General features: G+C 61.5%; 1 protein-coding gene across 1 annotated transcript; it reads left to right on the forward strand.

Annotated features, from left to right (window-relative positions):
• Positions 1-8690: 8690 nt before the first annotated feature.
• On the forward strand, positions 8691-11288 carry LOC148162003 (testis-specific Y-encoded protein 3-like). Its single transcript, XM_088020448.1, has 6 exons — positions 8691-8921; positions 9701-9856; positions 10572-10649; positions 10789-10900; positions 10999-11144; positions 11238-11288. Exons 1-6 carry the CDS (start codon positions 8691-8693, stop codon positions 11286-11288), a joined length of 774 nt encoding a protein of 257 aa, XP_087876574.1.
• Positions 11289-11616: the final 328 nt, after the last annotated feature.

Below are 11616 nucleotides of genomic sequence, written 5' to 3' on the forward strand. Positions count from 1 at the left end.
AGGGACCCGTCACGGACGCCAAAGCTGAGCAGATGCTCTTGCGCACCGGCTCCCACGGGGGCGAGGGGCGGGGCCAGGTGCTGCCACGCCCACCGCCGCGCATCTGGTGGGTTCCCGGGGCCAGTGAGCGTCCTGGGCGTGAGGCCGGGGTTCCTTCCCGCCAAGGCCATATTCGCCCCCCGCCCCCGCCCCGCCACCCAGACGCCACCGGTCCCCAAGGCTTTGTGCGCATGCGTTCCCCAGGCCCGAGGCCTCTGCTAGGTACGGGCCTCCAGCCGTGGGCGCCAGATCTCCACCTGCCGGCCGCTTGTGGGAGCCGCGTGCTCGCCCCTCTAGCTCCTTCCCTCCGTGGCTGCGGTGGTTCGGTCTAGGGCCCCAGGGAGAGCGAGGCGGGGTCCGGGGCTGCCGGGGCTGCCGGGGCTGCCCCGGCATCCCTGGACCAGCTTAGTCCGCTGCCGCTGAGGGGGTCGGGGGGAGGAGGGGGCCCGTGGGGAGGCAGGTGCCTGGAGTGAGGCAGGGGTGCCAGAGGCCCTGGGTGCGGGGGGCATGGCGGCAGAGGCTGTGCGGGAGGCTGAGAACCGGCAGCGCAGAGGCGAGGCCGGCCCGGGGAGGATTTGGTGGTCGTGGGGGAGGATATCTTGGCGGCGGTGGGGGTCGTGGCCGTGGAAGACGAGGAGGTGGCACAAGCAGAGCAGGACGAGAAGCTGCAGGAGCTGCGGCAGGAAGGGCCAGTGCTGGGTGCCGATCGAGCCGGGGGCCCCACTGGCCGCGCTGGAGGATGTTCAGTTAGCGCTGAGCTCTGTGGATGCCCAAGCTCCCGGGGCCTACTTGCGGCCCAAGCGCAGGATGAATCAGACGTGAAGTACTCACCTGGCTCGCCGGAGGGCCATCATATCCAGGGCATCCCAGGCCGTATCCTTCCTCCGGCTGGTGGGGCTTGGCTGCTGTGGAGGATCACCGCGAGGAGGGCAGCAGCAGAGCCACGGCCAGGGCCATGAGCGCTGGGGGGAAGGGCTCTTCGCCCCCTTCCCGGGTGGGAGTGGGCCCAGGATCCCTACAATGCACAGCAGAGGAAGGCGGGGCGCGGCGGGGGTGAGAACGCTGGGGCTGCGCCCTGTCCAGACCCTGTCTGTGCAGAAGCTGCGGGCGGAAGCTTTGGGGCTGCAGCACACTCCCAACAGCCTTGCGGGGTTCAGGGAACACGGGTCAACACGCTTCGACAAGTAGTGTAGCACAAAGCCCGCTTGGCTCAGAGCAGATATTGGAAGGAAACGTTTGCTGGGTACATGGGGCAGACGGAGAGGCTGCCCTCGCACCTTCCCTGTCCTTCAGAGCCTGCGTGGTTTTCCAAAGAGTTCAGGGAAGACCCACAATGTCGTCCGCTCTCGGGTTGCCAGGCAGTCAGCTGGCCGCCTCGCTTCGGCCGACCGCGGGAACCCAGACACGGCGCTGCCGGGGTGCCGCAAACTCTATCTCCACAGGCCCCACACAGCCCGGCCGAGGCCCCAGGCCCAGGCGCCTACCCGCAACTTTCCTCCCTGCCTGTCTCTCCCCCTCTGTGTCCTCGCCCGCCCTCTCCCCCTGTCCTCTCTGCCCTCCCTCTGTGTCCCTTCCTCCCGGTGTGGGCTCTCTGTCCCTCTCTCTCTTTTGCTTTCCCCCTGCCCCCACCTACCGCTTTCCCTCCCTCACTCGCTGACTCTGCCAGGACCACCCTTTGGGCCGTGGGTGCGCAGCCGTGCTCCAGGTGACCCGAGCGGCCCCCTCCTGGGCACAGGAGGCCCCTCAAAGTCACGGGGCTTCAGGCAAACACACAAGCAATCCCGGCCGTGACAGTGGGACGGAGCACATCCAGCCGTCCAAAGCAGTGACTGCCCGCAGGCCACACGCACAGGCCAGGGGGACTTGGGAAAACAGCGCAGTCAGGCCCTCGGCCTTGCCCTGTCGGGGGCAGGCAGCCTCAGAGGTGTTGGAACCCAAGGGACTCCCCAGGGTGGAGCAGGTGGGTAGAAAGGGCAGGAGCTGACGAGCTTGGGAGGGCGGCAGTCCTTGGCGTTTCCGCACTTTTGCAACTTCGGTCGCTTGCTCTCAGCCGGGAAGGTCCGGGTGGCTCCTGCCTCTCTTTCCGTAGCACGTGCCGGCGAGGATCCTTGACCCAAGGCTGATCCTGAAACACCCCAAGATATCAGCCGTGACGGGTGACCAGGACAGAGACATGCTCAGCTCCATGACCAATTTGGAGATCAGTCCTGGGAGACGGAGGCTGGGGGAGGCCCGGTGGCCGTGAGGTTTGAGCAGGAGGGGGCCGGGCAAAGTGGTTCAGTGCCGTAGCCAGGCGAACAGCTCGGGGCACCTAGAAGACACGTTCCCCCTTCCCGTCCTCTTTCTTCGGCGGGGCAGGTGAAGGTACTGGGCCATCCCAAATACCGCTTCAGGTTGATGTTTTCCTTTGGGAGCAACCCCTACTACCAGAACAAAGTGAACGTTAAGGTGTATAGCCTTAGCAATGACGGTGGGAGTGGGCTTGAGCTTCGAGGATGCTGGGGGCGGGCAGGGGGGAGCACTTGGGAACCGGAGGGGAGGTGCGTGGGGCGGACCAGGCCCAGGAGGGAGACGGGCTGGGAGTTTGAGACGGAGAGAAGGCGAGAGGGCGTGGGTCCTAGGCCGTGGAGAGCCTCTCCTAAATTTTCCCTTCCTGCAGGATATAGGGCGTGTCGTTCCACACCTGTCCAGTGTTTTTGGGACTATGAACGTGGATCTGCCTGCCGCAGGCACGACACCGCCAGCCTTAACTTCTTCAACTGGTTGTGTGACCCCAGCGGCCCAGGGTCTAACAGGATCGCCGAGGTGGGGCCCCTGGCGGCCTTCGTCAGCCGGGGTGATGCCCCAGCCCCAGCTGCTTGGAACGGGGTCCAGGGCCTGTGCTCAGCTGGCCTGTTTCGACTACCAGGTCATAATCGAAGACCTGTGGCCCAATCCTCTGCTGTACTACCCGAGTTAGGAAGGCGTCCGAAGGGAATGAACTGCGAGGAGTGCCTGTCGGTGAGAAGCCAGGGCTGCTGGGTCCTGACTTGTGTGTGTGGAAGTTGCCGTGGGACAGGCAGATTAGTGGTGGGGAAACTGAGGCTCAGAGGAGACTGGGCCCCAGCTCACCCAGGGAGCGGGTAGCAGGGTGAGAAGTGAACCTAGGGGAACTCAGCACAAATCCACGTGGGTGCGTCCTTTCGGGCAATTTCAGGCCCCTAGGCTGGCAGCCGGAACGTCCCAGGTCACTCGGGAGAAGCAAGGTTTCTCCACCCCGTTATTCTGAACTGACACCTGTGCGCATCAGCCCCTTTCTCAGGACCCCGGCCTCTCGTTCAGTTGGGGATGTTCTGCCAGTCTTTTCGATTGGAGCTCCTTTTCCCGGCCCGCTCCTTGCCGAAATTCCCCCACTTCCCTCCATGTTCCGGACCCCCCCGTGGCTTCCCACGGCCTCATGGCCATTCTTGGGAATGGCACTGGGCCATGGGCTGGAGGCTCCTGAGTCTCTAGGTGAGGAGGAACAGGATCTCACGAGGACAGAGGACACCCTCATCCCGCCTTGGCTATCCTTGGCATTATGCAATTTCACGAATCTTTAACGTGTGTGTGTGTGTGCGCGCGCGCGCGTGCGCCCAGGTCACGGAAGCCGTGTGGACGTGGACCACACAGAGATCATAGTCTGACCAACCAGAAGATGTCAAGGAGATATTCACCACTGTGAACGATGGGTGGATGAGTTAGGTGATGCTTTGCCTGCACAGGACAGAAAGGGGGGAAAGGATCACGTGTGGCAGCTCTGGAGAGTATCCAGCACGTATCTGAACAGATGGCGACAGACATAAGTTAAGAAGGGCTTTGCGTCTGTGTGTGGGTTTGTCCTTGGAGCCAGGACAGGGCGAGGAGGCTATCTGCCTCGTGAGACCCTCTAACCCCCGACGTGTGGAATTGCCTATGTGGCGGTGATGTTCAGCATGGGCACAGGGCAGGCCAGGGCATGGCATGAGGACATCCGAGGCAGGCTCAAGAGGAGGGCAGAAAAGGCAGACCTCTGTTCACTAGTGTCTGATACTTCAGGGCAGGTCACACAGGCGGGGAAGGGTCCTGGAGTGCAGGGCCCTCGTGGCCTGGTGGCTCCCGGTACCGCCGCGTTGACACCGCTTGGGGAACTTGGCCCAGTACCCTTGCTCCTGGAAGTGGGCCCCGCACTGCTGTGATGCGCTCCCAAGCATGCGTCCGGTCAGGAGCACTGCAAAACCCATGTGTCCCGGGAAGACTAAGGAGGAGGCCGTCCCTGGCGATCCCTGTGGACACATGCCCTCCTGCGCTTCACCACCCGCCCACAGGGGGCAGTTCCAAGGACGTGCGAGGGAAGGCAGGTGTGACTGGTGGGCACTGTGGGTTTGTGAGTGGGCTGTGTGTGAGGGAGATCTGCGTTCGGGTGTGTGTGTGCTCACGTGCAAGTGTGTGTGTGTGTGTGTGCTGGCATGTGCAGTCAGCTGAGCAGGCCTCTTTGCCGGGGATTGTGTATGTTTGTGCAGTGTGTATGTGTTTGCATGCACACATGTGTGTGTGGCAAGCGTGCATGCCTGTGGACCGGAGACCATGCGTCCTGGTGTGTGTATCGGGGGTGTGTTTGCAGGTGCACGGGTATGTGTGTTTGCGAGGCCCTGTGTGCGTAAGAGTGTGTAGGGACCCTGAGTATTTATGTGTTGTGTGTGTGTGTTTGCATGCCGACGTATGTGTTGATGTGTGTGTCCAAGTGTGCATGCTTGAGTGCCACAGACCTTGTGAGTTGGTGGGTGTTGCCTGAGTGTGTGTTTGCACATGGACGGGTGTGTGTGGGCGGTGACCATGTGCACATAGCTGTGTGCAGACACCATGTGTGGTCCTATTTCATTTGTGTGCGTGTTTGCATGCGTGTGTATGTGTGTATGTGTGTGGCGATGGGTGAGTGCCTGTGTGCCGGTTAAAGTGTGTGCTTCCCAGTGTTGGGTGTGTGTGTGTGTCATGTGCAGGGCCGTGTGTGTTCCTGGCAAGTGTGCATGCCTGTGTACTAGAGATCAAATGTGGTGGGTGTGTGTTTCCTGACTGTGTCTTTGCCCACGTGCGGTGGTCTGTTTGTGTGGCCAAGTGTGCATGCCTGTGTGCGGGGACCATGTGTGTGTTGTGTTTGTTTCCCAGTGCATGTGAATGTGTGTGAGCATGCGAGCAGAAACCTGCCTGGCTGTCTGGGCTAGGCCATGGGTGTATTGCGTGTATGTGTGTTTTCAGGCGCACCTCGGTGTGTGACTTTCTGCGGGGCTTCGTATGTATGGACATGTGCCAGAGACCTTTCATGTGAGTGTTGAGTGTATGTGTGCTTGCATGCGCGAGGGTGTCTGTTGTGTGTCTCTGTGTTTGCAGGCCTTTGGTGATTGTGTGTGTGTGTGTGTGCGCACATCTGTAGCCACCTGTCCATGCCTCTGTGTTGGAGATTGTGTGCGTGGTTGGTGTGTGTGTGTTGCATTAGGAGGTGTGTGTGTATTTGGGAGGTCCTGTGAGCACACCTGTGTCCTGAAAAAACGTATGGGTGTTGTGGGTTGCATGTATGTGTCTTGGCACGAGCTCGTGTGTGGGTGTGCGTGTTTGAGGGTGAGGGACCAGAGGTGTATGCCTGTGTACTGAAGATTGTGTGTGTTCCTTGAGGGTCTGTGTGCTGTACGGGCCGTGTTTTTTGTGTGTGTGTGTGTGTGTGTGTGTGTGTGTGTGTTGTTCCGGGGCCAATTGTGTATTCTGTACTGGAGACCGTTCGTGTACGTTGTGGGTGTGGGCTTACATGTGCAAAAGTGTGTGGGTGTATTGGGAAGCTCACCGCACATGGCTGTGAACCAGAGAATGTGTGTCACGTGAGTGTGTGCGTGTGCGTGAGCACGCGCATATGTGTGTGTTGGAGCGGCTCAGTGTACATTCCTATGCGACACGTACCGTGTGTTTCAGTTACCTGTGGGTATCCTGAGGGCAGGTGTGTGTACATGTGTCTGCGTGAGGGCCAGTTGTGAATGCATGTGTGCCTAAGACCGTGTGCATTTGTTGTGCGTGTGTGTGTGTGTGACTTTTTGGGCGGAGGGGGGTTTGTGTGCTAGTGCCGGGCGAAGCATGTATGGCTGTGCTGGAGACCTTTTTGAGTGTTGTGTATATGCTCGCGAGCGCAGGCGGGTGTGTTTGCACGAGCAAGTGTGCATGGCTCTGTGCAGGACACGTGTGTTTGTGTGTTATGTGATCTGAGTGTGTGTGCATGCACAGTTGTGCCTGGGAGTGGACGTGTACTGCCACATGCATGCCTATGGGCCGCAGATTATGTGCATGTGTGTGTGCGCACGTATGTCTGTGGGAGAGAGAGAGAGAGTGGTGCCTGTCTGCATGGGTTTGTGTTTGTGTGCGTGTGTGCGGCCATCTTCTATCTGCTGTGTCAAGCCCGGGTGTGTGGGTGTGTGTCCTGTGTGTGTGTTTCCATGGGCTCGTGTCTGTGGTGCCTGTCTCTCTGCGTTTCCAGGCACATGTGATTGTGAGTGTGAGCGGCCACTGGCACACACCTGTGTGTCGAGACGGTATCCGTCTGTGTTTTGTGTCCAAGCGTTTGCATGGGCACACGTGTGTATATGTGCGTGTGTAGGGCCCAGTCAGAAAAGGAGAGGGATTGCAGGATTTCCAGCTCTGCGGATTATGGAGAAAGGGGCAAGAGGCCGAGGGTAGCCATGTCCCTCCGGACACACAGGCCTCGTGTGCATTCTGTGGTTCTTCAGGAATCTGTCTCACCTCTCGATGCATAGACACACAGGGGCCAAGGCAAGGAGGGAGGGGTTGGAGTTGTCAGGCGGGTGTGAGGCACACCACCCATCTGTGCTGATTGCACAGATGGTTTCAGGTTTGGGCAATAGCTAGTGGTTTCAGTCTCCTTCCCGGGCCGCACACCTCTTGTCGTGTGGTCCCTCTCACCTTCCCGCCCCGGCAAGGGCAATGCCAGAAGTCTGTCATTGCACAAATGTCACCCGGGACTGGGAGTGGACATGGACAGCATCCACATGAAGGGCGAACAGATAAAAACCAGGGTCCAAAGACCGTGGGTGTGCATATGAAATCCACTCTGGTGGAAATGCATGGAGACCCAGTCGGGCACTGTACCTGTAGATATGTGCACGCTTCTCCCGCGTGGGACAGGGGGAGGGGGGCTGTGTGAGAAGCCCCTTTTTGTCGGTGATGCCTGGAGACAGGCTTCCATTGGCACCGGACCCACGGCCCCAAGCCTACTTTGCAGGCTCGAAACCACACTTGGGCATCTCTCACCACATTTGTGGGCCAGCTCTGGGGTTGTGATGGCCCGGCTTGACGTTCCACTCACGGTCTGACCCGGCGGACCCAGAGAGGGGAAGGCTAGGGAGGATGCATGCTCCTCTGCAGGCCAGACGAGCCGGGAACCCCTTCCCTGGGCATTTGTGCAGTTGGCAGAATGCAACGGAAGACAGTCCGTCGCTGGTGGTGCAGGCGTTCGTCCTGCCTGTCGCCTGGGTGCCGTGCTCAGCCCCTTGCTGCCTGGCCTTCAAAGAGTGGGCACTGAGGTCACCGAAAGGGCAGACAGCATCCACCTGGCGGACAGCATCCCTCTGCCGTCCTCTCCACAGGGTTGGTACAGACTTCCTCTTCATAGACGGGCAACTGGGTCCCCTTTGCTGTATGCTCTTGGCTCCAGGAAAAGGCATGCGTCCCTCTGTCCTCCATGCCAAACACACTGTGTGCCTGTGTGACCGTGTGAGCGTGTGTTTGTGTGGGCCCTCAACCTGGCACCTTTTCGAGGGTCACCGGCCTGGCTGCCGGTCCCAGAGGGGGAGATGGCTTTGATTTCCTGGGAAAGGAGCTGCTCCGAGACTCATCTGCGTCTTCCTTCCTGAAGCCTTTAGGTTCCAGAGGCCGTGTGGCCAGAGGGGTCAGAGAAAGAGCGCCGGAAGCCAAAGTCAGAGAGGAGGACGGAGAGGAGAGCGTGAGGAAAGGACAGGCAGACCGGTGGACAGAGCGCTCTTCGTCGCTCGTCTTCTGACCAGCAAAGGGCATGCGCTGGGACAAACTGTAGCCGCACATTTCCGCCGAGCAGACAGGCGGTTTCGGGGCCTCTGTCTCCTGGAATCGCACGATGACTACTCCAGGGCCTGGGCTGACCATTTCCACGCACACTGGACCAGGCTTCCCGGTGGTGCACACAGTGTCCCGAGTCTCAGAGGAGTCTCTTCGGGAAGGGCGAGGGACAGCTTCGCATTGCTGGTAGAAAATCCAGGCAGAAGGCGCGCCCGACGAGGCCGCGGCAGGGGCGTGGGCGGGCTGGTGGGGTGCGGATGGTGTTGGGGGGCGGCGTGGGGGTGGGAGGGGTGGGGTCGGTGCACTTGGGAGCCCGAGGCCCCCCCCGAGGAGGAGCACTGGCGGGCTCCCTTGCTGGATGGCTGTCTCCCTTGCTGGAAGGCTGTCTCCCGAGGGGGCGAGGGGCGGGGCCGGTGGCGGCCACGCCCACCACCGTGCGACTGGTGGGACCCGGGGGCCGGCCCGCGTCCTGGGCGTGCCTCAGGGACTCGATATCTCCAGGGCCGCACGGGTGCCCCGTCGACGTCGTCTCCTTGGACACCTGGCCCCAGGCCCTTGTGCGCATGCGTCCCAGAGTCCGGAAGCATCCGGCAAGAGACCGTTATCGGTCGCCGCCCCTGGGCGCCGGACGGAGCCCCACCTGCCGAGCCGCTTGCGGAGGCCTGCGCTCACACCTCCAGCCTTTCCCTCGCAGCTGCCCCAGCGAGGCAGGGTCCGGGGGTGGCGAGGCGGGCTTCGGGGGAGGCGGGGCGGTCCCCAGAATCCTGGACCTGCCTCAGTCGGGGAAGGGGCCGGTCACGAGGTGTCTGTGCCCGGGGATAGAGGCCCCCGGGGCGCGCCGGGGGCGCTGAAGGCCCTAGGTGTGGGGATGGCAGACGAGGCTGTGCGGGAAGGGGAGGAACGATGGGAGAGAGAGGATGCCATCCTGGTGGTGGAGCTGGTCCTAGTGGTGGGTGACCTAAGGTTGGTGCTGCAACTGGCCTTGTTGGAGGGGCAGGACGGAGAGGACGAGGAGGACACGGAGGAGGCCGCGGAGGAGGTAGACGAGGCTGACACGGAGGAGGAAGACGAGGCTGGGGAGGTTGAGGAGTCCGAGGAGGAGGGGGAGGAGGCTGTAGTCGCTGAGCAGGAGCAGGGGGAGGAGGAGGAGGATGTGGACAGGGAGGAGGAGGGGGAGCCTGAGCATGCGGAGAACGAGGAGGCTGAGGAGGCTGAGCAGGAGCCAAGGGAGGAGGAGAAGCCCGAGGAAGAGGAGGAGGTGGAGGGGCCTGAGGAGGCTGAGCAAGAGGAGGGGGAGGAACAGGCTGAGGTGCAGGCTGTTGTGGAAGAGGCTGAGGTGGAGGAGGCTAAGGAGGAGCATGTTGGAGAGGAGGTGGCTGAGGCAGAGGAGGCTGGGGAGTGCGAGGAGCCTGAGGAGGGAGAGGAGGCTCAAGAGGCTGAGGAGGAGGCTGAGCACGAGGACCAGAGGGAGGAGGGCCAGAAGGAGGAAGAAGGGGCGCAGGAGCTGCAGGAGAAGCAGAAAGGGGAAGAACAGCCAGAGGGGCGGCGGGGTCCGATCCCGTCCCCGCTCGAGGCTCTAGAGGCCTTGCAGTCAGAGCTGGAGCCCGAGAATAAACAAGCCAGCAGGTCCTCCTCTCGGCTCAGACTGAGCTATTGTCGGAGGCGGCAGCGTCACCTGGAACACCGAAGCGCCCTTATCCGGGGCATCCCTGGCTTCTGGGCCAAGGCTGTATCCTTGACGCTGTCATGGAGGAACCCGGATGTGGCCGGGCTAGAGCAAGAGGAACTGAAGGGAGGGGGCCGTTGAGTATCCAAATACATCGGTTGGAGAACCCCCCTCAACCCCAGCCACACCCCCGGCCGCGCCGCGGTGTGGGGGCCACGCTCATGCCCTGGTGATCCCGACAGCCTCAACATCCTCGTTCTGGGGGTGGGGTGGGGCCTGTGGGCCTCAGAGTGCTCTTGATGTGGCAAGAGGCACTGGAAGACCAGTGGGGGAGTAGGAGCAGAGGTCCAGCTCAGAATTAGGAATTAGGAGCCGCTGCAGGGCTTCTTCTCACAAAACAGCTGGAGGCAAAGCTCAGGTTCCCCTCGGAGTAACGCAGCAGGCCAGTGGCTGTGAGTGCCCACCTGCTCAGCCTGAGGCAGGAACGTGTGCTTGTCCGGAGATGAGCTAGTTGTGTCTGGCCGTCAGCACAGGAGGATGAGCTGGGGAGGGGAGTGTGGGGCGGGAGGGGTGGTCTCTGAGCATGCACAGCTTCCTGTGTGAGTGCCGAGATCTGCAGCATCCCGTGTGGGGACCCAGCGGGCCTTGACGCAGCCCGTGGGGAGGGAATGCAACCCGGGGAAGCAGAGGGGAGGCAGTGCCCGGCCGCTGTCCAGACTTGCTCTGTTGTTGTAGCTCTTTCATCTCCAGCCCTCGGAGGGTCCTTGACTCACAGCAGTTTGTGAACCACCCCCAGATGTCAGCCGTGATCAGTAAGGAAGATGAAGGCCTCCTTGGCTACATGACGGATTTGAAGGTCTGGCGTGGCAGACTGAGACCGGGGTGGGGGACGGGAGTGGGGAGCGTGCCGTAGTGATCCATCTCTGAAGTCAGGACGGGGAGGTTCTGCTGGACAGAGATTTCACCCCCGTCTCCCCCACTCTGCCACCCGGCAGGTGGAGGATCTCAGGTTTCCCCGTGATTGCCGCCAGATCCTGCTCTTCTTTCGCAAGAACCCCTACTTCCGGAATGAAGTCGTTGTGAAGGAGTATGTCCTCAGCGCTGCTGGTAAGAGGCCGCCGCCTGGATGGGCGGCCACAGGGACAGGAGGGGGGTCGAACCCGATTCTTTACCCGGTGCCTTCTCACATCCTTGTCTTCCGGCAGGGTACGGGCCTTCTCATTCCACTCCCATCCAGTGGCACCAGGATTATGAACAGGAGGCCTACAGTCGCAGGGACCACAACACCAGTCTTAACTTCTTCAACTGGTTCTCTGACCCCAGCTTTGCCAGCTCTAGCAGGATAGCCGAGGTGGGGCCCTGTGACAAACAGCGGGAAGGACCCTGCTGGGCTCCCCGGCTGCTTGGGATGGGCCTCTGAGCCCTGCCCCGTTTCCCCTGCCAGATCATCATGGACGACCTGTGGCCCAACCCCCTGCAGTACTACATGAGATAGAAGGCCCCAGGAGAGGGAACCGAGAGGAGGACAGGTGAGGGACCCAGGGTGTGGATGCCGAAATGTGCGCCATGGGGCTGTGTGGAACCTCGGCTCCACCAATGGAGACCCTGAGGCTCAGAGGAACTCTCCAACGCAGGGGCCCCGGGTCAAAAGGGCATCACCGTCAGAGAGGGAGATTGGACAAGTGCAGTGCCAAACGGCTTCTGCCTGGGGAATCTTGAGGCCGGCGGGGCCAGGCAGCATCCATGAGCAGAGCTGGGGAGGCAAAGGCGGCTCGGCAGCTGCACTTGGGGGAATTGTCATTCCGGGGCCATGAGCCCCAACC

Source organism: Eumetopias jubatus, unplaced genomic scaffold (assembly GCF_037043125.1).
Source record: "Eumetopias jubatus isolate StellerSeaLion01/CBP00866 unplaced genomic scaffold, mEumJub1_p1.0 scaffold_27, whole genome shotgun sequence".
NCBI lineage: Eukaryota > Metazoa > Chordata > Mammalia > Carnivora > Otariidae > Eumetopias > Eumetopias jubatus.